Here is a 26741-nt window from a genome sequence, read left to right as displayed (position 1 = left end):
AGGAGAAAGGGGCTGTCGGGAAAGGCGATGGGTGGAGGGAGCCTAGGCCAGAGGGGAGAGTGAGGAAGGGCTGGAGGAGAAGGGCAAAATGAGGAAAGCCGTGCTCTGCCGTGGGCCCTCATATGGAGAGGGGAGACGAGAGAGGATGCTGGGGGAGCACGGCCGTGGGGAGCGGGAGTGAAGTGTGGGCGGAAAGATGGAGGGAGGGGAGGCTGCCAGAAGAAGGATGACAGAGGGAAGGGGTGAAGCGGGGAAAGGACGGCAAACGGAGGTGGGAAAGGAGGCGAGAGACTGGGGCGAGGAGGCGGAGGAAGGTGCCTGCGGAGAGGCAGCGGGGCGGGATGGAGGGCTGGCGGCGGGGCGGGATGGAGGGCTGGCGGCGGGGCCGGCGGAGGAGGAGCCGCGGCGGTGGGCGGAGGAAGGGATGCGGGAGAAGGGGAGGGAGGGCCGGGACCTGCGAGGCCGGGTTTGACAGGAGGGAGGCAGGGAGAGCCGCCGGCGCGGGGAAGGGGGATGGCGGCAGCGGCGGGCCGAGGAGGGGAGGCGGGATCGGCGGTGTGAGGGGACGGCCCCGCCCGGCCCTGCCCGCCGCGGCTGGCAGGCCGCAGCCCCGCCGAGCCGGGCCGCACCATGGGCAGCGCCGACTCCAAGCTCAACTTCAGGAAGGCGGTGATCCAGCTCACCACCAAGACCCAGGTGAGGGCCGCCATGTCGGGAGGTGGGTGAGGTGAGGAGGGGGCCGCCATGTCGGGAGGTGGGTGAGGTGAGGAGGGGGCCGCCATGTCGGGAGGTGGGTGAGGTCGGGGGGGGCCGCCATGTCGGGAGCCGCCCGCCTGCCCTGAGGCGCGGCCTCCGGCAGTGAGGTGGCCGGGGATGCTCGGAGGCAGCCGCGGAGGGGTGACGGGCCCCTCTCCCCCAGCCCTGCCCCGAGCCACCCCCGGCGCTGAAGGAAAGAGGCGGCCGGGCCGCTGCCCCCGCAGCCCGACTCTGGTGAGCAGGGCCGGCGCGGGTGCCTTGTGCATGGGGACAGGGCTGCACGCTGCTGGGGACCCGCAGGGCTCGGGGCGGAGGTGACAACGCCGCCGCGGCTGGGGGCTTCGGCCACGGCTGGCTCTGGTCCAGGCTCTCGCGGTGAGGCCTTGCCCTGAGGCTGGGGAGCCGACGGGAGATCCGGGCAAGCTGGTCCCATCTGCCATGTCGCTGGGCTCCAGAGGTCTCCTGCGGTCGCGGAGGGGGAGCAGGAGTAGGGCGGCGAGGCTGGGCTGTGCCTCGGGGCACCGGCCGGCTCCTGGCCAGCCGTCGGGTCTGGCAGGGCCGTGCTGGTAGCACGGCAGTTGCTGCCTCTGACATCTTGCGCTTTGCTAAACAGTGTCCTGCGGTAGCAGATCGAGACGCTGCTGTCGTAAGGGATGTCCACAGCTCCTAACATCACCACGAGGTTTGGCAATGCCCCCTTTTCTGTATCTCACCCCCCCCAAATAATTAGTGGAGAATCTTGCCCTGTTTTGGGGTAATGGCAGATTGAAAGGGCTGTTGGCCAGCCACGCTGTTGGGGTGAGCTTTTTGCAGCAGAAGCAGCTTCCATCTGTGACCTGTGAAATACTGCTTTATTTCTGCAGGCTGAAGAGGAGGAGAAGGAGTTAAGTGAAAGGGATTCAGGATGGTGTGTAGGGAGGGTGGTTGCCTAGAGGTCTAACAGATGTTGCTCATGTCCTGGGAGCTAGTTTAGTTCTTGTCTTAATTTGGGAGCCCAGCAACACGCTGGCAGAAAATTAGTAGACTATCCTTCTCTCTAAGGAGCAGAGGGATTTTGCTCTATTGAGAAATTGCATCTTGGGTTCTTCTGAGCTACAATGGAGAATTGCTGCTCTGAGCCACCTTTGGTGGTGAGGGAATGACAGCTGCTAGGAAAACTTGGGGATGATGGCAGGAAGATATTTAACGATGGGGAATGAATTCAGAAGAAAAGATTATGGATGCAAAGGGATAAAGAGTCATAGGAGAAAATCTGTGTGAAAACTCAAGAGACAAAGACTAAGACTGGAAAATGGATCATAGAAAGTAAGGCTGGAAGAGCTTTTGAGCAATCATGTTTATACTTTCTAAAGCAGTATCTCTTCTATCTGCATTGCTCAGGAATGGCTTCTGTGAACATGTTCTTAAAAACCTCTAATTGTGGATGTTCCACAACATCCCTAGGCAAAAAGAGAAGTGGATGAATTAATGTTTTAAGGAATTCTTCCAAAGTTTCTTCTGGATGTCAAATAGTTCAGAGTGCCTTTAGCTTTGGACTGTCCTTCCTCCACTGGGAAACATGCTTATAAAGTGAGATGGGGGGGGGAGGGAGAGAATCAAGCCTATAGGGATCTTCTCAGTCTGCTGTTCACAAAGAAAATCCTGTATGAGGCAATCCTTCAGATCGCCAGCCAAGAAGAGAGTGCTCCCCTTCCCTGGTTTATCGACATGTGTAATGAAAGAAGGTTCACTGGGGCCCTGAATAAAGGAAGGAGGAAAAGCTTCATTCTTGGCTGGATTCATTTCACATCTTCATGGTCTAGGTGAGACTAACTGCCATGTGGAAAAAGGGTGGGGTGTTGGCGCTCCCATATTTACATACCGTAGAAGGGCACTGGTGTTTGCTTGTGCAGGATGCATGACTGGACTCTTGTGGAGCCATCTGAGCTCATACCAGCAGCAACCTCCATGTAACCTCCTAGTCAGTGAAACCCTGGGTTCAAAACCAGGCTGCAGTGGACAGAGTCAAATCCCCACTTCAAAGCTATTAGCTCAAAATACACTTTGCTTTCTCAGCAGCGTCTCCTTTTTTGCAGCTTCTCCTCTGACATTATGTAGCTAGACAAATAGATTTTCATCAAATCATTGGTAACATGAAATGGTGAGCTTAGTAATGTACTATGTGATGTTTCCTAAGGCTCTGATGGAAGGAAGTGGTTGAGCAGAAAGCACTGTTCACTCACTAGTGAAGGTTCAGAGTTAGCACTGAAGTAATATTTTTATTAAAAATAAGTTCTTATAATCTCCAGGCTTTTGTTAATTAAAAAATATGAGTGTTCCCATGTGAACATTTAAAAAAATTAAATAAATCTGTAAGGAACATAACACTTGAATGCTTGTACCACATGTGGAGCCCAGAACGTGGAAGTCACACCAAGTCTGGACACAAATGAAATTGACTTTAATTGATTTTTAATTGCCAAAGAGAAACTCTGAAGATGTAAGAGTATTACAAAAGAAAAATCACTTCAGAATTATTTCAGTGATTTAAAAAAGGGCAGTAGTACCAGAAGGAAGGAATTAGCTTATGCTACAGATGTATATTAATAATCACACACGAGAAATGGACTTTAGTTTTTTTTAATAATACTTATATATTACATTACACTGCACACGTTTAAATTGATAGGGCCCACCCTTTTAATAATAAACCAGGTGTGGTTTATCATAGAGAATGTGTGAGCCCTCCCAAATCGCCCATAAAAGTGCTGTCTACTTAACAGGTGAAGGGAAATGTAGGTTGCGAATATGACAGCTAGTCAGTGGCAGAGCAGGGAACTGAAGCTGGGAGTCTTAACTGCTGGGAAAACATGGTTTCTTTTCTCAGCCAGCTGGCGATTAAATGGTTTCTGCAAGCAACCGACTGGAAGATAAGAAATTTTGATCTCGTGAGCTAGCTTGTTAGATTTTAATGCTAGCTGTGCCTCTGCTTTTAAAGAAACAGGAAGGATCAGACACTAGGGACAAGCTCCAGTCCTTTCTTTTTCTCTGATGTGCAAATGCAGTCATACAACAGGCTGTTAATTTGAGCCTGATAAAAGTACACCTTATGTTTAGAGAGAGGTTGGTTTCTGGTAGCCTATTTCTGATAGTATTCAAGTATCCAAGTCTCTCGGGTTAATCAAAAGCAAAGCTGTTTTCTTAAAAGCAAAGCTGTAACTAACACATCATACAGCTGACTTTTGTCCTAGGCTTTCCTTGTCAGACTTCCACAAATCCCACTTTCCAGTTTCCTTTGCAACACGGTCTCTGCTGTGGGAGCAGAGAACTGGCAACAGGCTCATGTGGAGCGTCTCCTTGATTCTGCACTGCTGACCACAAAGACCCTACAGAAAAATTTACTATTGCTCCGAAATCTGTGTGGAGCTCTTGTCCTTGGCAGCAGGGACGAAATCTTGCTAGTTATTAACGTTTTGAATAAATCTGTCCTCAGACTTTCCTTATGCACAGTGGCTCACAAACAGGTGGTGCAAAGGTGCATGAATTGCCTCAGACTAATCTGCTGGCCCTGCAGGGTTGCCTGATCTCCTAGAGCTCAGTCAAGTGCTGCATGAATGGCGCTTTGGTCATTATGTGCCACAGTTCTGCCTCATTTGGGATGGAAAGGAGCACGCTGCTGTTACATATTATCTGAGCTTGCATAGTACTGGCTAGAAACCCTGGTCAGGGGCTAGGGCTCTGCTCTGCTGTCGAGTCCCAGAAAAAGGAGAGGTCCCTGCCCCAAATGCCTCACTGCCTTGGCTGGTGGGATGCTTGGTTGGTGTGTTGGCAAGAAGCAAAAGGAGAATACAGTGAGCAAGACTAGTGGCTGCTTGCCCCCTTGATTTTCCACTGGCAGTTTGCAGCAACCTCAGAACTGGCTTAAGGACAGTCCTCTGGAAGGGACCTGTGGGAGGCATTGTTGGGAACAAGCGTTCAATGTCAAGGTGTAAGTGCAGAGGTCTTGGTTGGGAGGAGGGTGCAAACACTCACCCTGCCTGAGTTTGTGAGGGATTGTATCTGAAAGAGAAAGTGAAGGTGGTACTAGTGTCAGACTGAGGACAGTAACAAATGGGGGGAGGCTGTGCCTTGGGACCTTTTCCTGTTTACAGGACATGGTCAGCTCCACTCTGTTTTCCTGTTTCCTCGGATGTATCCTGTTTGTCTGGGGATTGCCTGTTCAGGGCTGTGATTCTCTGTTCAGTAATTGGCAAGGTGCTTGCAAACCGAGCGTCTTCCTTTTCCGACTCCTACAGCATGCATGTATGGTGTGCTTTACAGTCTGCTTTAAAGAACCTGAAACCCAACATTGATAACTACTGGGAAGTGAAGACTGGAGGTGTCCAGTAGGACTGGTTCCACCTTTGTGTGGCCAGCATGCAGGTGGGAGGTCTTTACGCCTTGCACAGGTGAACTGAAGGCAAAAGTCTCCCTCCTTGCCCACTCTGAGATGTCACATCACCTCAGCGCTGCCCACTGTGTTCTCAGCACTCTGCACTCCAGTCATCTCTTCCCTTGGGTGTGGAGAGCTTGGTTCAGGCAGCAGCGTCTCTCTCTACCAGTTAGCTCTGTAACTTCAGCAGCCTCTGCAGTGGGGTGCATGGGGGGTCATTAACTTCCTTTGCTCTCCACCTGTGCCAGTCGTGTTTCCAGTGTAGAGTTGAGCTACCGATCCCTTGATTCTTGTGGCAATGATGAAGTTCTCATTCTCATTGCACCGCTGGTGCAGAGCTGGTTGTCTGCACTGTGTTGGAGGCACATCAGGCTCTTTCTTATCTGTGTGCTGAAGCTCCCTCACCAAGAGAGGACACATCTGTGCTGATCTGGAGGATCCAGAGTGGCCGCAGCTCAGAGCATTGCTGGTGAGGATTCATTTCCTCGTGAGCTCTTCTGGTTAAAGCACTGCCAAGGCTAGCTGCGGTGCTGTGGGATTTGTTACTGCAGCATGTGCAGTACCAACGCTTGTAACTAAATCTTGACATTTCCAAATGAAGATATCCATGGCTGGTGAACAAGACTGTTCTAGGTCTCTCTATTTCCCTTCTCTGCGAGCTAGATACAGGTTGTTGGTGAGCTCAGCATGAGGAAATGGATATTTAGATCCCCAGAGATGCTGTGTGCAGAATACAGTCTGCTTAAAAACATCCAGTAATGTTCTGTCAAGGAAACGAATATTATGTGGATCAAGTAGCTTCATGATGCCAGACTGTTAATTAAAACAGGGGGGCTGTGGGGATGTGAGTGACTCAGTACTGAATCCATGTCCCAGGATTGTACATGGGATACCATCTGTTGGATGAGGAGCTGACTTGCTGCAGCTATTAAAAATGAAAGAAATGGTGTTTTAGCGTAATCTGCTTGCCAAGATGGCAGCCGTGACATTAATGTGGCTGCAGCATCCAACGTTGCAGCTTGGGTAATTGCTGCTATGCTTCTCCTAAAATTACCTCCATGTAATTTTAGTCAGAGACCGTGTTCTTCAATCTGTCTTAGCTGTTGCATTACCATCTGTAAAATAGCGGCTGTGTTCAACCTCTGAGGAGGCCTCAGGCTAGCGGGAGGTAAAGGGATCTGTGTCTACTGGAGGGAAATGGTTTTCTCCTTCCCCTCTAGATGAGAGTGAAGCCATTATTTATGCATGATCTCTAATTAGCAGCAATTGCTGCTCACTGTTGTCAGTGGGAGTGGCTGTGGCAGGCAGCCAGTAGGTACATGTGGCAATTATACATGCGGTTGTGGTACGTGGTTTGAACAGGGGTGTAGGAAGCGTAGGATGTTTCGTGCATTACATAGATTGGATTTCCAAATACTTGGCTCTTTTTGAGGAGTGTAATTAGAAATGAGATTTGCAAAATAGCTTTGCTTCCATTTAAGCATTTCATGCCCAGGTTACAAAGAGCACAGCTCCTTCACACACTCAGGAAGCTGAAGGTCAGGCTGTAAACACTTGCCTCTTCCTGCAGATCCCCTCTGAGGACCTGTGATCTTGAACCATGTGGAAAAAGTTGCTCTTCCCTTGGAAAGAGGTTTGGTGGCAACTTGCTTTGGCCAGCTGATAAAATGAAGAGTGTTCCAGCACTAGAGCAGAGTTTAAGAAGATGCCTGAATACGTGTAGGGTTTTTTCTGGTTTTGCTTTTAAAGACTGGGGAGTTGCTTGGGCTGATTCATTGCATAGCTGGAAGGACCAGGACAAGTGATAAGCAGCCTCTATGGCACTGGAGCTAAGGCAGAGAGCCGCAGGGCAGTAACCTGCTATACCAGTTTGGGGGTGGCCTGCCTGCCTGCCCCTCTCACTTTTTGGCCTTTGAGTGGTAGTGACACATCACCTGCTCGCAGACTGTGTCTGTTAATTCAGGAGGTGATAGCAAAGGGGGAAATGCAGCACTTCTTGGTGTCAGAGCTGTGAATGAGCTGTTCTCCCCGGAGTTGCGTCTTGGCTGCATTTAGAAACAGGATAGAGCTGGTCAAGTTTTCTGCGTACTACAGCAGAGCTGGGAGTGGGCAGGAACTGTTTAAGTTAAACACACGTTCATATTTTTGTCCCTTTCCCATCTGACATGGTAGACCCACCCACGGTGCTGAATATCGCAGTTAGAGCTGCTGTTTGCTTTAGAGCCACTGCACATTGCAGGCAGGAGGCTTCCCCTCGCCCCAAGCCAAGGGCTGGAGGTGCTCAGGCAGGTGGCTCTTCTGACCTGCTGAAAGTGCCACCATGCCTCAGCGTGGGGAAATGCCTCTGGAAAAGCTTCCATTTTCCTCTTTTGACTGAAATTGTGGATCCACCTCTGCCACTGCTTGGCATAGATACACATGTATCTATCCCACCCCTGTAGCAGGGCCCTTGGGCTGGATGAGCACTCCCAGCCTTGTTTGGGCAATGCCTGTCTCTTGGCAAATATCAGCATTTAGATGGGAAGAGCCATGCTCAGTTTTAGGCTGGCTGAAAAGTTAAGTCTTTCCTGATTGTTCAGAGCTCCCAGGCTTTGGATGCTTGAGATGTTCTGTAATGGCGATGCCTTCTTGTTCGGCAAACAGTGCTGGCATTTTCACCTTTTGGGGAGTGGTAGGTCATTGCCAGGCTTCTGCAGAGCTGAAGGCACTGCTGGCCTCATGTGTTTGAGCCACCGTTTGTCTCTGCTTCACCTTGAATGGCCAGTGCTGCTCTCTGGCTCTGCAAAGCCATAAAGGGCAAAGCAAGGTCCAGTCCACTTTGTGCAGCTGCATATAACCTGACACCCAGGTTGTCATCGTTGTTGTTTTGATTTCTAAGTTGATGCCCCGCTCTCAGGAAGAAGCTGGGGGAAATAACATTGGGACGCTGCAGCCAGCTGTACAGAGCTGTCTTTCCAGCTGCAGTCTGGCAAACAGACCATCCTTGTGGCCAGCATCCCTAGCACTGGGGTTGCAGGGTGGGCTCAGGGAGAATCGTACTCTCCCAGTGAAAAGGGGACAACAGTGCTGGTAAAAGAGGGGTTGTCTGCACCTGCAACACCAGAAAAGGTAATTGGGAGAGGTGTGTGTCCAGGCATAGGGAGCAGGCTTCTCAAACCACAGGTCTGAAATGGATTGCTTTTTTTGGTATCTCAGTCTCCTCCTTCCATCTTCCTCTTTGAATTGCACACTTAGTGCTTTTTAAGAACAAAGCCTTGGCAGTGACCAGCTGCACTGAGTCCAGTTCCCCATAAATATTTGATTTGGAAAGATCAATTCTGTTGCATCTGTAAGTGCTTTGGGGCAGGTCTGTCAGTTCCGTGGGTCTGTTCGTGCCCTAATGTGAGTTGTCCCTGATTGCTTCCTTGAGACTTTGGTTGCAATAGAAGTAATTCCATTGCACGCTCAGGGCATCCTTGGCTTGCTCTGAAGGTGACAGAATACATGACAGCAGCCTGGCCCATGTGTGTTGGTAAAGATCTTGTAATACATGCCCTAGGTTGCAGACAAGCAGGAGGCCTCATATATGTTGTGACTCCATGAAAGATTTGGAGAGTCCCAGTCTGATGCAGTTGGTCACACAAATGTCTTGCTGCTCACCCCCTTGCTGAGGGGATGGTCTGTTTGGGAGATCAAATTGGCCAAAGCCCTGGTAACAAAAGAGGTTGAGGTACAAAACCAGTGCCAGTATGTTTTATTGAACTTCTGTGCCTGGTCACATCCCCAAGCCAGGCATAATCGCTGATGTTTGGACCTCATAGAATGGAAGTTCTGCATCTGTAACCATGTTTGTCTCTCCACAGCCCGTGGAGGCAACAGATGATGCCTTTTGGGACCAGTTCTGGGCAGACACAGCCACTTCAGTGCAGGATGTCTTTGCCCTTGTACCAGCTGCAGAGATCCGAGCAGTGAGAGAAGAATCGCCTTCAAACTTGGCGACTTTGTGTTATAAGGTAAGGTTGGTGCTGTCTTATTCATTGGTGCTATGCTAGTAGGGGGTGTCCCTGGATCAATAGTCCTATGGCTCCCCAGGGGAGACAGGTATCATATTATTTCCTTGTACCACATGCTGTGCTTGCTTGTCCCGGTCTCCTCCTGATGGTAACTCTCAGCCCTTCCTCTCTTGGTTTAGCACAGACCACAGCTGGCATTTGCTCACTTTGGAGCCTTTTTCCTCTTGTCCCTTTCCTGTGTTTCACCCTGCCCTTTTGGGTCTTGCCTGCTATGTAAACTGATTCCTGCTTAGGGGACTTTGTACCAAGGCTGCATATTTGTGGGGAGGCTGGTACATCTGATTCCCTGTCTGCATCTAATTGCTCCTCACCATGCATCAGTCTGGCTTCAAGCCGATAGATCCCAGAGGGATGTGGAGATTGACACTGTACGAGTGCCTGGATGAAGTTGGGGGGAGATCTTAAGACTTCTTCCTTCTGCTGTGACATCAGAACATCCCTGATGCTGCTTCTAGTGTTGCCATGGCCTTTTCTGGAGCACAAGGGACATTGACTCACATTTCCTACCCTGCCAGGTTTGGCAAGTTGTCAAGCTGGTGAGCGACAGCTTGAGACTTATTCTGCCTGGGAAAGTTCAGGTGCTAATAATGCTCCTGATTTGAGCCGTGCAAAGAGTAGCCTTGAATTTGTAGTATTGGAAACATTTGGAATGGCATTTTCCCAGTTTTAAATGGTTGTTGTCGTCCTGTTTTTCTTTCCTGCTCTACAAAATGTGAATGAGATCTACTGAATCATAGTGAAGGTACCTCTGACTGGGAATCGTGCCTCAGACAGATGCCTGTAGTGGATACTTGAGAAAGAATACAAAAATGAGGAAAAATGGAATGGTTCTTCCCTGGCTTCTGGCAATCAGCAGCTTGGGAATTGAGAAGGGCTGGGGAGACGTGTACTGACCACATAACCCCTTTGTCTCTGTGCCCTCTGTCCCCCAAAACGAAGGCTAAAATATGGGCCCTTCTCCCTACTGGAAATGGATGTGTTGGGAGACCTTCTTGGTGCAAGGCTGTTTATTCAGGAGCCCTAGATCTTGGGATATCAGGGTCAGAGGAGGCTGCAGACTCCTGCAGTGCTTTTCCCAGGCTGAGGGCCCTGACCGGTGCCAGGTGCAGTGTGCCACTGGACTTAGCAATGCTGCATGTTTGTGGAGAGCACAACAGCATGGCTGAAATGTCATTTGCAGTCATGGCTGGAGACTCAGACTGTGCAGAGTCATAAATGTGCCTGAAAAAATAGTTAAGCTCAGTCATAGAGTAGTGTGTGGACAGACTGAGACTACACAAACAGCATTTAAATAGCCATTAAGGCAGTGACGCAGGCTAGCAGAGTCAGTGACCCAGACAGTCTGCTATGAAAATAAGCAGCTACACATGACCTCATGAATTAAAAAGCAACAGGGTGAATCCTTGGTAAATGTTTTGGCTTTCATTCCCCCTCTGTTTCCCCTTGGGATCAGAGAGTAAGAGCAAGTGGGTCCAGCTGCTGGGGGAAGGAGCTGCCCTTTTCTCTCCGTGGGTAAAATCTCCTGCCGCTGCCTCCTGGGGCTGTGGTTGCTGCCTGGCAAGACCCACATCCTATTCTCAAAAACCCACTGTGACTGTCCCCATTGGGAGTTTCAGTAGCGATTGGATGGACTGCAGAGACAGCCCAGAAGCTCTTTCCAGAGCAAGCAGTCCTATTCACAGGGTCACTTAATAGCCACAGACAGCAGCTTACCTCCCACCTCCTGAGTCAGGAGAGGTCCCTGCTGTAATCGCAACAGCACATACAGATCTGTCGACTTCGTGTGTTTCTGTGCAATCTTCCCCTGCCAGCACCTCACCATGCAGCACAGCGCTGCTGCCTTGGTTCTGCCTGTGTCTTGTGTAACTGATGTGGCTGATTAATCTGATCTGCTCTTTGCAGTGTGTGGTGTCATGGAGCAGTGCTGGAAGGAGCCTTCTGGTGCTGTGGCTGTCTGTCTCACATGGCATGACACGTGTGCTGCATGGATTAGCCCTGGCATGTAAGGTCTCTTGCAGTGGTACAGTAGAAATTCAAGAAGGTGTGTTTAAGATCATTAACCCTATTTCTGCAGTGTTGCAAACAGCAACAGCACCTGTACCATTGAACTTGGAGAAAATGGGCTCCAAGGACTGCTTATAACTCTGTGTGAGGGTGTGGCCAGCAGGACAGACCTGCCCAAGTCTTGCTAACTTGTGTCTGGGGCTTATACTACCTGCCTTGGTTTTGTTTCCTTCAGGCTGTGGAGAAGCTGGTGCAGGGAGCAGAGAGCGGCTGCCACACGGAGAAGGAGAGGCAAATCGTCTTGAACTGCTGCCGGCTCCTCACCCGTATCCTGCCTTACATCTTTGAGGACCCAGACTGGAGAGGTTTCTTCTGGTCAACTGTCCCTGGGGCTGGCCGAGGAGGGGTCTGTCTCTTGGCACTTATTCTTCTTTCTGGAGGGTAAAGGGGAGGCTGTAGCAAGGAGACCCTATATACTTTTGGGGGCAACTTTATTCCAGTTATTCAGTTATTTCTATTTGGTCAGAAATTAGGTGGCACTTTCTAAGTTCTTTTCCTTTCTTTGAGTCTTGCTGCTCTTCCTCTCGCCCTCAGCTGCTTTGTTTAGCACAGGTTGCTGCAACATCTGAATATTTCACTTGGATGTGTAGCTGTGGGAGAGCACACTAGTATGTGAGGGAAGGCTTCTCCAGTATAACTGAAGGTGTGAATCGAAATGAACATGAGAGCAGTACTAAAGGCTGCATGACTTTCTTAAACCGAAATGACCTTATTCCATTAACTAAAGTTGATTTAAGATTCAAGTCAAACTGAAATAGGGTGTCATTTCCACCGATTTTACAATGTCACATTTAAAGCAAATAGTACCAGAGAAGCTCTCAGCGTCATGACTCAATACCCTGCTTATAAGCTGAGTGATACAGTTTTAGCCAGGGGCCTAGCCTGATAGGTGAAGCCCACAACTGAGCAAGAGTGGTTAAAGAATTAGGTACTGTTTCTGGCTCTGTCAGTGATGTGTATAAGCTCAGGGGAGTTTCTGAACTCCCCTACATTTCTCTGTCTGGAGAGCAGGCATAGTAGTGCTCTTCTGTGTCTCTCAGAGGAACAGGGTGAAAGTGCTTTAGGATCTCCTGCAAATAGGAGAAATGGTGTTGAACACACAGTTGAGTTAGGCCAGGAATTTGCCTGCTTGCTCCCTCAGCAGCTGCCTGCTCTGTGCATAGAGAGCACTCTCCTATGAGTTTCTGAATCTGCAGGTCAGCGTGGCTGTACTGAAGAGTGTGATTTCCCCTGAATTGTAAGTGTACTGCAGTGTTTTTGGGGAAGGTTATAAAGGATCAGCAGTGGTTGGTATAGTACAAACTTTGCACCTTGCATTGTCTCTGCCTGTCACCTCTAATCTATTTGCCTGAGGCCACTTCAAGGGGCAGTTCTGGGCGGTGGAAGGGGAAGTCTTTGCTAGCCCTGCTGTGTTATGTGATCTGTGTGATTGGGAGGGTGGTGGTTGTCCACCCTTTCATCCCTGTAGGGGTCAGGGAGTGCTGGAGAGGCTTAACAATGGAGGAGCTTGTTTTGGGAAGGAATACACGGGGTGCCTGGTGCTCTGATCCAGCCAGGCTGCTGTTACAACTATTTTTGCACCTTGTTCAGTAGTTGGAGGAGAGAGTTTCTCAGCCTTAGAGTGGTGAGGTCACCCCAAGGCGATCCAGCCCAGTGCATGGGTGCTGGGTTTGGGAGCCCTCCCGCTTCGGTGTGCCTCCTGAATGTCAGGGGAGCTGTTGTGGTTCAGTGTGCTTCATTATTTAACCATGTGCAGAAGCAGTTTTAAGGCTGGCTGAGCTGCCTGGCAGGGGATAACAAATAAAGCTCTGAGAAGTTAGGGAAGCTGGGGTCATGCCTAATCTAGGGGCAACTGCTTTGCTGTCTGAAGTCTGATTTATCCCTGGGAACTGAGGGGGAAGATGATATGCCTGGACCATTAGTAAATATCTCTGCGATTATCCTTCATCTGCTTCATAATGCAGTGATGGATGGCAGAGCTCCTGGGAGAGGGGTGCCTCTCTCTGTAAGGAAGTCTGCAGTGTGTACAGATCTGTTGGTTTGTTGTGTGTCACCCATTTTGGATGTGGTGGTACCCAGAGCCTGCAGGGACTTTTTCTGGCAACTGAGGTGATGTTAGCAAAGATCATTCTTGGAAAATAAATCCCCTTGGACACTAACGCTTTTCATTTGATCTCTGACCGCGAGCCCAAGTAAAAGCATCTTTGCTGTGCTGGTACCATCCATCCTCTCTGGGCCTCTCCTTACATCCGGGATCTGTTTGACGGTAGTCTTCCTGCTGTCACTGAGACAGACGTCAGAGCCACACAGGCTATTATCTCTGTTAGCTGCCTGCTGTGATTTAAGAGCCATGAGTCGTGTGCAGACTGACAGAGGCCTGGCTGAGATAGATAAGCTCCTGCCATTTCTGCTCCCTGCCTTTCCCTCCAGCACCAGTGTGTGGTGGGGAAGGCTTCCCATCCAGGATGCTCTTTGACAGGCAGGATCTGGCAAGGTTTCCCATGGCAACGGCTGCAGAGGAGTAGCCATGCATGATTCAAGTGATTGCTTTGAACGCTGGAGACTACAAAATCCCCTCTGCTGTCATGCTTGCTCTGCCATGGCTGAGGCAGCCCCTTGCTGAGCATGGTGCACGGCCTCTCCTGGTTCTGTCACCTCCAGTTCTGGGCAGCCCATGCAGGACTTTGAGAGGTTTTACACCTTATTGCTGCTGGCTGGCTTCTTCCTATTGCTGTCTCTGTGCACCATCCAAATCACCTTCTTTCACGACTGTAAAGCCCTCTTTTCTGTAAATGATTCCCTTTCCTTTTGTCAAACATCTCCATGTGGCAAGGTCCAGTGCTACTCTTCTGTTTCCACGACATCTCTAGGCTTTTGCTCAGTTTAATGTCATTAAAGAGCTTGTTCCTATTTAGTCATCACCTTCCGGGGGGGGAATGTCTTTCCTTTACTGGCTGAGTTTCATGTGTTTCTCCTTCTTGTTCCTTTGTAACTTCTTGCCTCCCTCTGTGTTCTTGGGGAATGTATGTTCTCTTGCTGTGTTATACTAGTGTTACTGTGTGCTCTTTGCTAGCCCTAGGCTGACAATACTCTTCCACGTTTCTCACTTTTAGGGGGATGAAGACGATGAAAATGCCCGGCCACTGGCTGAGTCACTGCTCCTTGCTGTTGCAGATCTGCTCTTCTGTCCCGATTTCACTGTGCAGAGCCACCGGAGGAGCACGGTGGTAAGTTGAATCATGAGGTTATATGCATAGAGGTAGATTAGCTGCATGGTGGGGGTACCCTGGAAAACCCCAGCAGCTTCCTGCAAACCTGCAGGCAGGAAAATACGGAGTTGCTGAGCTTGAACCCACAGTGACTAATATTGATCAACATCTTGGGTTCGCTGTGTGGTGTTTGTGCCTTCTAAAACAGATGTTCTGAGGCATCTGGGTGAGTCTCAGCTGGAGTGGCTGACACTTACCCCCACACTACAGCTCGACCCTCAGGAGAAGGTGGTTGTGCTGGCAATCAACCGCTCTTCTGTTGTTGCCATCAGAGCAGAGACCTTTAGCACCTTGTTCCTTTCACTGGCGATTTGGTGCAGTCTGGGGCAGGAAGCAGCTGTTTGCCTGATCGCAGGTGCTGTGATGTGAATGAGTAGATGGTCTCTGTTGTGTCTTTCCACCTCCTCTCCCTCTTTGTATCATTGCAGCAAAGACAAATGTGTTCTGATCTTTATGGTGACTGTCTTTACTTCAGGTGTGCTAAGGACAGATTCTGGTGCATCTCCCTCCCTCCCTATCTCTTTCTCTCTCCCCGTCAATGACTCTGTGATGTTTCTTGTAGGTCCAGTCTATAAGCAAAAGCGGGCAGCCCTCCATTTTGGTATAGCTATGAAGTAAATTAAAAATGAATATGCTAAACCACTGTGTAATTGGCTGCAAAATTCCCTGACAAACCTGCGTACTAAATTGCTTGCTTGAAGTTTCTGGGTACTAGAAACAGGGTTAAAATCTGTCACCTGAGGATGAAGGGGCGAGACTGGATCAGAGCCACATGGGTGTGTGCTAAGAGTAAGTGGGAGTGTGGCTGAAAGAGATGGACTTGTCTTGTGCTGTCACTTGGGATGGATTGCACAAGTGGGGGTGACAACAGTTTTTCCTGGGAGAGCCCCCCCCCCCCCACCGCATCTGTGATTTCTCCCTTGGCAGCAGCCAGCCTGGTTTCCAGGGGCTCTGGGCAAGTTGAATTAGACAATGAGATCATGAATGCTTTATGTTCCTTGCTGTTAGCTGCCTGTCTGCTGCCTGCAGCCTCTGTGGTCTTTGCCTAGCTGTCTTCCGTCTCTGGATCTGGTATGACCTGTGCTCTTGGGTCTGACTGCTGGTTAAGAGCAGAGAGATGGGTACAAGTACCTCATGCTCATGACAGAACAGTGTATGGCCCTGGAGATACAGATTGTGGTGGATAGTTGCTGAAGCAGAATTGAGTAGAGAGGAAGAGTAAGAGCTGGAAGGAAACGGGCAAAGGAGACCCAGGAGTGACCCATACTCTTTTGCTGTTTGCCCTATTGAAGTCAGCCCTGGAATTATGGCTAGAAATTGGGGATCCCTCTGTCATGCACAGTGCCTGCATCTCTGTGTTTTATCACTTACTTGCAAAGGCTGAACTCTTTGAAGACACCAGCACCTGATTTTTTAGGCCTGGACAACTGCTATAATGATGGCTAGTAACATGCTGTCTCCTAGTGTTCCTGCTTAGTCACACATGGTAGAAGCAGGTTTGTGGATGTAATTGCATTTCTTTCCATGAAGCCTGTGCCTGGCAGGAGATGTTCAAGATCTGGTTGTGGAGGGAGGTCTTGGGCACTCCAATCTCAGCAAGAGTTGTTCTGAGGAGCTTGGTGAGAAACCTAGCAGCAGGTGAGCTCCAGCCTATCTGTAGGAAGTGAGTAGCAAGGCAGGAAAAGCCCAGACTGTGCAGGAAGCTGCAGTTGCTTCCGTGTTGGCAGTAGCTGCTGTCAACATGCTGGTTTTGTGGGAGTCGTGGTTGGGGTGGTAAGTGCATCTTGGTTGCCGTCAAGCCCTGCTGTCCTGAGATCAGTGCCTTTGTGGGAGGGAGGAAGGAAGGGAGGTTATGCAATGGGAACCCAGAGCAATTAGAAACAGTCCTCTGATCTGCTTTCCCCATGTGCAGAGAGGAAAAAAGGCAGGTGGTAGAATTTGCTTAATTAAACCCCCAAAAAGAGACAGACAAAGTGTGCCAAGTGCACTTGATGCAAATATATTTATCTGGGCCCTTGCTCCTGGTCATTCCTGGAGGGTTGACAGGTGGTTTTCAATGGCTGCTTGTCTCCATGAAGCTGCTTCAACCCTGACCTGACCGACCGTGACAAAGAAGAAGGGAAAACTGCTGTGGTTCATCTCCTCAGCTTGCAAAGCAAGAGTTTGGGAATCCTGCCAGCAGCTGTCAAGGGACTGGGAGGGTTCTCACTAGGATAAATAACATATTTGCAGTCACCTTCTTGCTTTACCCTCTGAAAAGCAAGTCACAGCCATATCCGCTTTTATTATAAATGAGAGTTAATTTGCTGCTTCTCCTGCCTTTGGGGTGCAGCCATTGCAAGTCACTATTATGTGGGTAAACTCAACATGACATGCTCTGAGATCAGGTCGAGGTGTTGAGCAGGACTGAACCCCTGTGTGGTGCTCTTGATCTGCAAAGGAAAAGCCCTGACTTGGTCTGTGTTTCATGAGAAAGGAGGAAAGGAGAGGAGATGGTGATGCATCCAGTAGTGAGAACAGAATGTATTTTGGATCCTTTGGCATTGGGTGACCCTTCCCAGTGGAGGTGGCTAGCATTGCACTTTAGCATGCTAGAGGAAGGGCCTCATTCTGCATGGTGCTTAGTACCTGTTGAAGATAAGAGGTCCTCTGTCAGGTGCTCCCTGGGTGGGGCTGGTATGTACAGTCCAAGTGTTTGGATGCTTCTCTGCTGGTTTCCTTGCTACTGCTAGAGAGAGGAGCTGAACTGCCTTGGATACCACTAGCGCTGTAAACTCTTGCTCTTGCCTTCTGTGGTCCAACCTCTTATTTCTCCCACAGGACACAGCAGAAGATATCCACTCCATCGACAGCTGTGAGTACATCTGGGAGGCAGGAGTGGGCTTTGCTCATTCTCCACAGCCTAACTACATCCATGACTTGAACAGGTAAGGGGGTCTGCAAAGGCAGAATGGAAAGAAACTGGGCTCTGGAGAGGGGAATCTGAGAGAGGTGGGCTCTGCTTGCCTCCTCGGGTGTATGTGATTCCTAAGGGGCTTTATCCTTGCTCCTTTCTGAGCTAACAGGGCTGGCAACACAGGAGAAAAAAACAGCTTTCCTTCCGAATAGCTTTTTTGTAGTATGATACGGGAGTCGGAGTGTCTGCCACAGGAACTGGCAAAACATAGCTGCTTTGAAAATGCCTAGGAGCCCTGTACTATATTTCTTTTTCATAAGGCAGCAATTCTGCTGAGCTTTGCGCCAGTGACAGCAGTGTTGCTTATGAAATGAAATGGGCTTAGCTCTCTGTGGGGAGGACTTTTTAGATGGGACTTATGTGGTGTTGTGGTAAGTGATTGTGCCTCCTGTGCCCAGTCTCTGCTCCTGAATGGCTCCAGGCCTTGGCTGCTTCTTCCCTTCTTTCAGGACAGAGCTGCTTAAGCTGCTGCTGACCTGTTTCTCTGAGGCCATGTATCTGCCTCCTTCCTCGGACAGTAGCAATGCCAACCCCTGGGTGCAGTTCTTCTGCTCTACGGAGAACAGGTGAGGGTGAAAGGAGGGGGACTGGGTGCCAGGGGGAGAAATACCTTCAAATCTCTTCCATGGAGTGTGTTTGTAATGGGGGATCATAGGACTTGCTACATCCAACATCCAGGGGCTGTTGTCCTTTTTCTTTGTCTCTGTCTTACATACACCCCATTAGCATCTCTGCTTAGTGAGAATTGTTCCTCAGCAGCAAAAGGAGAGACTGAATATGGTGCTCACTGGAGTTTGGTGCAGGACTGATCCCTGTCCTGTGGGAAACGGCAGATCCTGTTCCCTGCTGTAGACCCTGTTCCCTGGTGGGGATGGTGGCGTGGTGGCACTGCAGCGGGCGGTTTGTGGTGTTGGTGGTGGATGAATGCTGCCCTCTAGTGACATTGTCTCACTGGGACTTTCAGCTCCTCGGGTGACAGTTGCTTATCTGGGGGAGCACAGTCCTGGCTGAAGGCAGACAGTTTTGTCTTTCCAGAGTCTAGAGAGCTTTGAGGTCCTGTCCCCTTTTTCTCATTGCTGCACAGGATTCCTCTGGGAGGCCACACGGCCTTTTTCACCTCCCTTTCCCTCTCAGCTGTAGTCCAGGAGACCAGCTGGGAACTGGAGTGTCAGCTCTTGTCTCTGGGCTGCTCAGTCATGGGCCACTGTTAGGGAAGATGCTAGTGTTTTGTCATGACCCCAGACTGTTGGGGAGAGAGATGCCTGTCCCTCCCCAAGGCAGCACCTTTTGCTTCCTGTTTCTGCCTTCTGAGAATGTTTTCTCCTCCCCAGACATGCGCTCCCACTCTTCACCTCGCTCCTGAATGTTGTCTGTGCCTACGACCCGGTGGGTTATGGAATTCCTTACAATCACCTGCTTTTCTCTGACTACCGCGAGCCCCTGGTGGAGGAGGCAGCCCAGGTGCTGATTGTCACTTTGGACTATGACAGCTCCACCAGTTCAAGTCCCACTGTGGATGGCACAACCACTGGCACAGCCATGGATGATGTGGATGTGAGTGACACTGGAATCTATTTGCTGCTCTCCTGAACTCCCTGTGGTCCTCTTACACCAGCTTGCATTGAATGTTGACCTGTAGGGCCCAGCACCACGTCTCTCCTTGCAGTCTGCTATCTCTGGCCCAGTCCTGCTTCTTTTCTGTAGGTCACTAAACAGCTGTAGATGACCAAACCACTAGGCTGTGGTCACTGACTTAAATCAGGAGCATGTAAGTGAAAAGCCCCTGACTTTATGTTCCCTGAGGTGTTCTGTCTCCTAGCATTTAAAACTGGATTATTCAGAGAGGAAAGCTGAAGAGAGAGACATTAGCCCCCAGAGCCAGTGGTTACACTTTGTCTTCCTGAGTAAACCTTGTTGCCAGTAAGCATTTCACTCATTTTCTTTGAATGCAGCCTCCCGGACCAGACAATCTGTTTGTGAATTACCTCTCAAGAATACACCGAGAGGAGGTAATGTGCTCCTATCCTGAACTATTTCCTGTCTGATTTCATGCTGATTGCATTAGCCCTGGGCCCACCATGGTCTCTTTCCTGGTCTGTTGGCAGGATTTCCAGTTCATCCTGAAAGGAGTGGCCCGCTTGTTATCAAACCCACTGGTCCAGACCTACCTACCAAACTCTGCCAAGAAGATCCAATTCCATCAGGAACTCCTTGTCCTCTTCTGGAAACTTTGTGACTTCAACAAGGTGTGGATCTGCTTCTTGTTGAGCTTTGCCACGCCTTGCCTATTGCCCAGAGCCTGGTGTAGCTCTGTCTGGACCGAGCCCTGGTGAAGAGCTGTGGGCAGGTAGTTAGCAGTGAGTCTGTGGTACTCTGGTCAGCCGCATTACTCCCTGCTGGGTGGGTTGTGGGGGTCTGGCTCCAAGGAGAGCTTGTGAGAATGGCTGCAGCTCCTTGAAGGTCAGTGCTTGAGGTAAATGCAGGAGCAGGTGTTATAGTAACTCTACAAATAACACCGGAGTTGAGGAGATGGTGCATACACCAGCCTTTCTAATGTTCTTGAGAGACTAGTTAGCTTGAGGCTTCCTGGCCTGAGTCCTGTGGATGGTGCAGAAAACCAAATATGCTTGTGATTGTCTGAAATTCTCCCCTTTCTTCCAGAAATTCCTCTTCTTTGTGCTGAAGAGCAGCGATGTTCTGGACATCCTTGTCCCAATCTTGTATTTTCTCAATGATGCCAGAGCGGACCAGTGTAAGTTGGTTATTTTCAATATTTGGGATGATCTGTGCTTAACAGCTGAGCTAGAATGTTTTTAAGATGCTTTCTCCCTACTACTGAGATGCGATAGCATCTCAAGTGTATGTTGCTAGCCTTCTGCAGGCATAGAGTAGAATGGTTCAGTTAGCTGGGTGTTAATGTTTGTAACAGACTAGAAGCAAGACATGGTCTATACCACAACATAGGGAAGGGAGATCCTTAGCATGTGTTAACCCATTTTGAGTCCTTATGTCAAAAACTGTGTCCCTGATCCCATGAAGAGGGAGAAATGAGCAATCTGCTCTTGGCTTGGGTGTAAATCAGGCATAACTCCTTCACTGGGTAGTGGAAAGTAGTTGTATCTTTCCTACTACGGTGATGGGTTTACATCAAGAACATAATGAAGAAAAGCATGATCTGTCCAAGACTTATCATTGTACTGGCCCCATAGATGTGCTTGGGAAGGACACTGGTACTGGCAACAGAGGGAGCTCTGTGTGGGATGTCCCTTATCAGGATGGTCTGGTCTGTGCAGTTTTTCTTTCAGTCCCATAGTGTTTCCTCTCTCTCCTCACTGCCTTTCTGTATTTAGGAGTCCACTGGCCTCACTGTGATGTGTGGTTTTTTGTTTTCTGGTTTTTGTTCTGTTTTTTTTTCTGCAGCACGAGTGGGCTTGATGCACATTGGGGTTTTTATCCTCCTGCTTCTCAGTGGGGAGCGTAACTTTGGAGTTCGACTGAACAAGCCGTATTCTGTACGAGTGCCTATGGACATCCCTGTCTTCACAGGGACACATGCAGATCTGCTCATCATAGTGAGTATAGCTCCAGCAGTTCTCTTCTGTCCCTCCGAACTCCTGTTTCTTACCTCCAAAAATATTTGTCCTCCTTCCTCCTTAAATATACTCGTCCTTCCTAGATTGTCAGCCCACTGAGTAGCTAGAAAGTGTGTGGGATGCATCCAGACACTGGTGAGATCTTTGCACGCTGTTAACCTGAGGTGATGTGTCTGGCAGGGTGCATATGCATGAGGTGCAATTCCATCTGCATGAGATGATCCCAAAGAACAGGATCCTGGATGGCGCTGGACTGGTGTCTAAAGGACTGGGACTGGCATGAGTGGGATGGGTGCATGGTCTCTACCAGGTTGCAGGTAGGGAGGGCAGGAGATCTGACTGCATTGCTGGCTCTGTCCCAAGTAACCAGGGTTGTGTGGAGCACGTCTGTCAGAATGGGAACACCAGTGCTACCAAGTTCAACCCTTTGGGTTGCTGCAAGGTTTCATTCATCTTTCAGTCTGTAGTGCTGAGGGCCACAATACTGCCTACAAACAGCTGTGTGTTTTGTGGTACCAGCCTCAGGTGGTACCCTCCTGTCATGTTAGTGCTCATTTGCCAGAGAAGAATCTCTCAGCAGCTTCTGATAAACCTCCAAAAGGAGATTCCCATTAGAAGGAGTAGGAAGAAATGTGCCCACCAGAACTGTTCTTGATGCTATGTGTTTTGCTATTATATTCCATTAATCTTAGATCATCTCTGTATTTTCATTATGCTGCAGGTCTTTTCTACAGGCATGCCAGCTAGAGGTGGGAAGGACAAGACTGGGAATGTCTGAACTGGTTGCGAGGCAGTTGAATCTTTCCATGTCTGAGGGTATAGTTGAGAAAAATAGGACAAACATTTGAGTTAGAAGTTTGCACTAAAATAAAATATGAAATGATTAGTTCTGTGGCATTTCAAGCAGCTATCATTAGGGTTCAGAGTCAAAATTCATTGGAGGTGAAGATGTTTGTTACTTCCTGGTGGTTTATTTTTGTCTCAGGCTGCCCGTGCATTTTGGAACAGCTCAGTCAGTTTCTGTTTGCAGTGTTAGGGCCCTAATCAGGTCCCCAAAGGATTCTTGTAAATGAAAGCTTGTACACCTGGAGTGCAAGTCTGCAGTGAGAGCAGCCTTCCCCACCTGTGTAATTGTGGAGTGTGCAGGGCCTTGCCTAGGAAGGAATGGTGTCAGGAAGTGATTAGTGTGGGGGTGGCACTGGTTTTGGTTGAGAGGGTGCTTTGATTTTTGAGATCCACCCGAGAGTACTGAAGGAAGTGGCAGGTGTGCTCACCAAGCCCCTTTCCATCATTTACCAGCAGTCCTGGCTAACTGGGGAGGTCCCAGTTGACTGGAGATTAGCAAATGTGACACCCATCTACAAGAAGGGCCGGAAGGAGGATCCGGGGAACTACAGGCCTGTCAGCCTGACCTCGGTACCGGGGAAGGTTATGGAGCAGATCATCCTGAGTGCTATCACATGGCATGTAGAGGATAACCAAGGGATCAAGCCCAGCCAACATGGGTTTAGGAAAGGCAGGTCCTGCTTGACCAACCTGATCTCCTTCTATGACAAGGTGACCTGCCTAGTGGATGAGGGAAAGGCTGTGGATGTTGTCTACCCAGACTTCAGCAAAGCCTTTGACACAGTTTCCCACAGCATTCTCCTGGAGAAACTGGCTGCTCGTGGCTTGGACGGGTGTACTCTTTGCTGGGTTAAGAACTGGCTGGATGGCCAGGCCCAAAGAGTGGTGGTGAATGGAGTTAAATCCAGTTGGCGGCCGGTCACAAGCGGTGTTCCCCAGGCCTCTGTGTTGGGGCCAGTTCTGTTTAATATCTTTATCAATGATCTGGACAAGGGGATCGAGTGCACCCTCAGTCAGTTTGCAGACGACACCAAGCTGGGTGCGAGTGTTGATCTGCTTGAGGGGAGGAAGGCTCTGCAGAGGGACCTGGACAGGCTGGATCGATGGGCCGAGGTCAACTGTATGGGATTCAACAAGGCTCAGTGCCAGGTCCTGCACTTGGGCCACAACAACCCCATGCAACGCCACAGGCTTGGGGAAGAGTGGCTGGAAAGCTGCCCAGCGGAGAAGGACCTGGGGGTGTTGGTTGACAGCTGGCTGAATATGAGCCAGCAGTGTGCCCAGGTGGCCAAGAAAGCCAATGGCATCCTGGCTTGTATCAAAAATAGCGTGGCCAGCAGGACCAGGGAAGTGATCGTGCCCCTGTACTTGGCACTAGTGAGTCCACACCTCGAATACTGTGTTCAGTTTTGGGCCTCTCACTACAAGAGAGACATGGAGGTGCTGGAGCGTGTCCAGAGAAGGGCAACGAAGCTGGTGAAGGGTCTGGAGCACAAGGCTGATGAGGAGCGGCTGAGGGAACTGGGGTTGTTTAGCCTGGAGAAAAGGAGGCTGAGGGGAGACCTCATCGCTCTCTACAACTGCCTGAAAGGAGGTTGTAGCGAGGTGGGGGTCAGTCTCTTCTCCCAGGTAACAAGTGATAGGACAAGAGGAAATGGCCTCAAGTTGTGCCAGGGTAGGTTTAGGTTGGATATTAGGAAATTTTACGTCACTGAAAGGGTTATCAAGCATTGGAACAGGCTGCCCAGGGAAGTGGTTGAGTCACCATCCCTGTAATTATTTAAAAGATGTTTGGATGAGGTGCTTAGGGACATGGTGTAGTGGTGGTCTTGGTAGTGTTAGGTTTACAGTTGGACTCGATGATCTTAAAGGTCTTTTCCAACCTATACGATTCTGTGATTCTGTGATTCAGTAAGGTACTACCTTGTTCAAGAACTCCTTCCTTGCCATAGGTCTTTCACAAGATCATAACCAGCGGGCATCAGCGGCTGCAGCCTCTCTTTGACTGCCTGCTCACCATCGTTGTGAATGGTAAGCACTATGTGCGGTGTGAAACCACAACCCGCAGAGGGGACAGCTCTGGCTGCTCTCGCTGCCCTCTCCTTGCGCTCCTACCTGTGCCCCCTAACATTGACCAGTGTCAGTGACTGCTGCTGGAAACTGATCCTTTCTAGTCCGTGCTGGAGGTGCCAGGTGCAGATCAGACCTGCCTGCAGGGTTATTGCCTGGGCTCAGTTAGATGGGGCAGAGGGTGGGACAGCAGAGTCCCTGGAGCCCCTCTGGGGTGGCAGAAAGGCATTTTCCAGAAGGCCTGGTGAGGGTGGTTAGCAGTACTATCCCTTTCCAGCAGGGAGTGCCACTTCCCCACGGTGGCAGTGGCTTCCCTTGGGCTTAATGAGTGTCCAGGTGGCTCCAGTTCTGTAAGCTTTTCAAGAGGCATGCCAGAGATGATGTTACTAGTGTAAAACTACACAAGACCCTCTAAAAGCAGAAATGCCTGCTTTTACTAGGCAATATCTCTGTTTCACTTCTTTTATATTTGGAAATGTTTCTGTGGAACCCTGTTGGGCTCAGCTATTCCATGAGGCTTTCCCAGAAGTGCAGGGTGGGAAGGTGGTAGGAGCAACATTTTTAGTGGTATATTCACGTGAACAAATACACCTTGGTTCTTTCTCCAGTTTTCATTTGTTTGCCTTCCACAGTGTCTCCGTACCTGAAGTCTCTTTCCATGGTGGCTGCTAACAAGTTACTGCATCTCCTGGAGGCTTTTTCCACCACCTGGTTCCTGTTCTCCGCTGTCCAGAACCACCATCTCGTTTTCTTCTTGCTGGAAGTTTTCAACAACATCATTCAGTACCAGTTTGATGGTAAGAGACTGACTGCTGTATTTAGTGGGTTTGCAGTAGTTTAGTCCAAAAGAACGTGAGATGGAAGTTCAGAGAAAGTCCAAACAGATGAGAGAAGGGAAGTGTAAAAAAACAAACAAACAAACAAAAAAACCCAGCTACATGGAGACTTGCCTAGGATTGAGAAGTTGGGTTAGTAGCTAATCAGTGCTGGGTCCTGACCCAGACAGATTGGGTTAGAGCAAAATGAGATGACAGCTAATTATTAGCGTAATCTCAGCCTCCTGCAGACCAGAATATGAGATGGGTAGAGGGGAAGAAGTAGGGAAAGTGAGTGCGTAACACTTAAGTTGTGACTAGCTGAATGCTGCTGTGAAACTGCTCATGTTGCTCAGCAGTGTAGGTGAGGGGACAAAACAACTTCCACCTCCTTAAATGTTTAAAAGTGCCTCTCAGTTCTGCTCTGGCAGGTCACTGGAGCTGAAGACCAAATGACCCCAGCCAAACAAAGTTCTGGCACTTGCTATCTTTCCAGGAAATGCCTTAGGTTTTCCCTCTTAAAAGCATGACAGTCTTTTACCTCAAGGAAATTAATAGTGAGGTTCCTTAACCTGGTCAAAATTTAATATTTTGCTTTAAAATTGCAAATCCAGAGTGGCCATTCTGCTTCCCTAATGGAAATCTTGCAAATGGTGGTTGCCAGATCCTAAAACAGCCTTTGTGGCTGTGATTTGTGTTTTATTTTAGGGGATGGTTTCATTCTGTTCTCTGCCACCTTGCAGACAGTAAGAATTCTGGCCTTTTGGCTTTGCTATTTCAAGCCTGTTTCTCCTCAAATGGAATGCCCCTGATTTGTTTTGTGAACTCTTTTGAAGATGGAGAAATGTTGAATCTTGGCTAACAACCTTTTCTTGCAAAATAGGTGCTAATATGTGGTTTCAGTTGTCCTTTTTCTTCTCAGTTGTTTGAATGTCAGTTTCTAAGCCATTTCTAGTCAGCCTTCCAGCCTAGGAAGAATTTAACTGAATTTTCTGTACTGCTTTGTAATGGATAAGAGGATATCAAGCTCTGCTCTTTCTTCCTTGTGCCATTGCCTTTGTGGGTGGAAGCATGGTTCGCTGAGCTTGTGGGGTCTCCACAGTCATGCTTTGTGTACCCAGTGAGCTGCGCTGTATTGGCAGAGCTCTTTGAGTCTTCTCTGCTCACTTTGTTGCTGTGATTCCCAGGGAACTCAAATTTGGTCTATGCTGTTATCCGCAAGCGGAATGTATTTCACCAGCTGGCCAACTTACCCACAGACTCACAGTCCATCCAGAAAGGTCTGCAGCGCAAGAAGAAAACTCCTGAGCCTATTTCTCGCACCAACTCACAGGATGGGGTCTCTATGGAAGGGTCACGTCCTGCTGCCCCTGCTGAACCAGGGACGCTGAAGACAAGTTTGGTGGCGACCCCAGGTCAGCTTTAGTTTACCTTTGTAACAGGAGAGAGGTTTGTTTTCTCTGTGAGATATAGTGTGGACTCACCCTTTCACTGGGTGTGGGAGAGATTAAGAATTTACGTCTGTGAATATAAGGCAGACTTGCTGCCTTTTAGTCTGAGTTTCAGATCAGTTTGCCCAAGCTGATCACAAACAAGTCAAAGTAAACTGCTTTGAGTTTCTCTCCTCTCAGACTTGGTGTCCACGTGGCCATATGTCCTAATCTTGACCTTTTGCCTTAGTTTAACTATATCCATGTGAACCTGTGTTCCTCTTACATCAGGGAGCATTTTCTTAGAGACAAACGAACTCCTTTGGGGTGGTGAAATCAAGACGATCTTGCTTCTCCTGTTGAAAGGAAAGTATTTCAGATGTCAGCAGATGCACAGGGTGTCTGTGCATGGTAGGGCAGAGAAGAACCCCCTACTTTTAAGAGTATTTAATTCACTTGTGTTTCTCAGCTTTTTCTCT

General features: G+C 49.3%; 1 protein-coding gene across 1 annotated transcript in view; it reads left to right on the top strand.

Moving 5' to 3' along the window:
• The first annotated feature begins 483 nt into the window (after positions 1–483).
• HID1 (HID1 domain containing) overlaps positions 484–26741 on the top strand; it is a 33325-nt gene continuing 7067 nt past the window's right edge. Inside the window, exons 1-14 of the mRNA XM_072881373.1 lie at positions 484–696; positions 9010–9159; positions 11459–11629; positions 14397–14510; positions 17373–17479; positions 17958–18074; positions 18840–19062; positions 19461–19517; positions 19614–19754; positions 20170–20260; positions 20929–21080; positions 23900–23978; positions 24650–24814; positions 26020–26247. Of these exons, the coding sequence (XP_072737474.1) occupies positions 631–696; positions 9010–9159; positions 11459–11629; positions 14397–14510; positions 17373–17479; positions 17958–18074; positions 18840–19062; positions 19461–19517; positions 19614–19754; positions 20170–20260; positions 20929–21080; positions 23900–23978; positions 24650–24814; positions 26020–26247 (1861 nt within the window). The 5' untranslated portion in view covers positions 484–630. The remainder of the gene's footprint in view (positions 697–9009; positions 9160–11458; positions 11630–14396; positions 14511–17372; positions 17480–17957; positions 18075–18839; positions 19063–19460; positions 19518–19613; positions 19755–20169; positions 20261–20928; positions 21081–23899; positions 23979–24649; positions 24815–26019; positions 26248–26741) is intronic.

The sequence above is a fragment of the Ciconia boyciana genome, chromosome 16 (assembly GCF_034638445.1).
Source record: "Ciconia boyciana chromosome 16, ASM3463844v1, whole genome shotgun sequence".
NCBI lineage: Eukaryota > Metazoa > Chordata > Aves > Ciconiiformes > Ciconiidae > Ciconia > Ciconia boyciana.
Note: the sequence above shows the minus strand (reverse complement) of the source record. Positions and strands in the feature narration are given on the sequence as shown.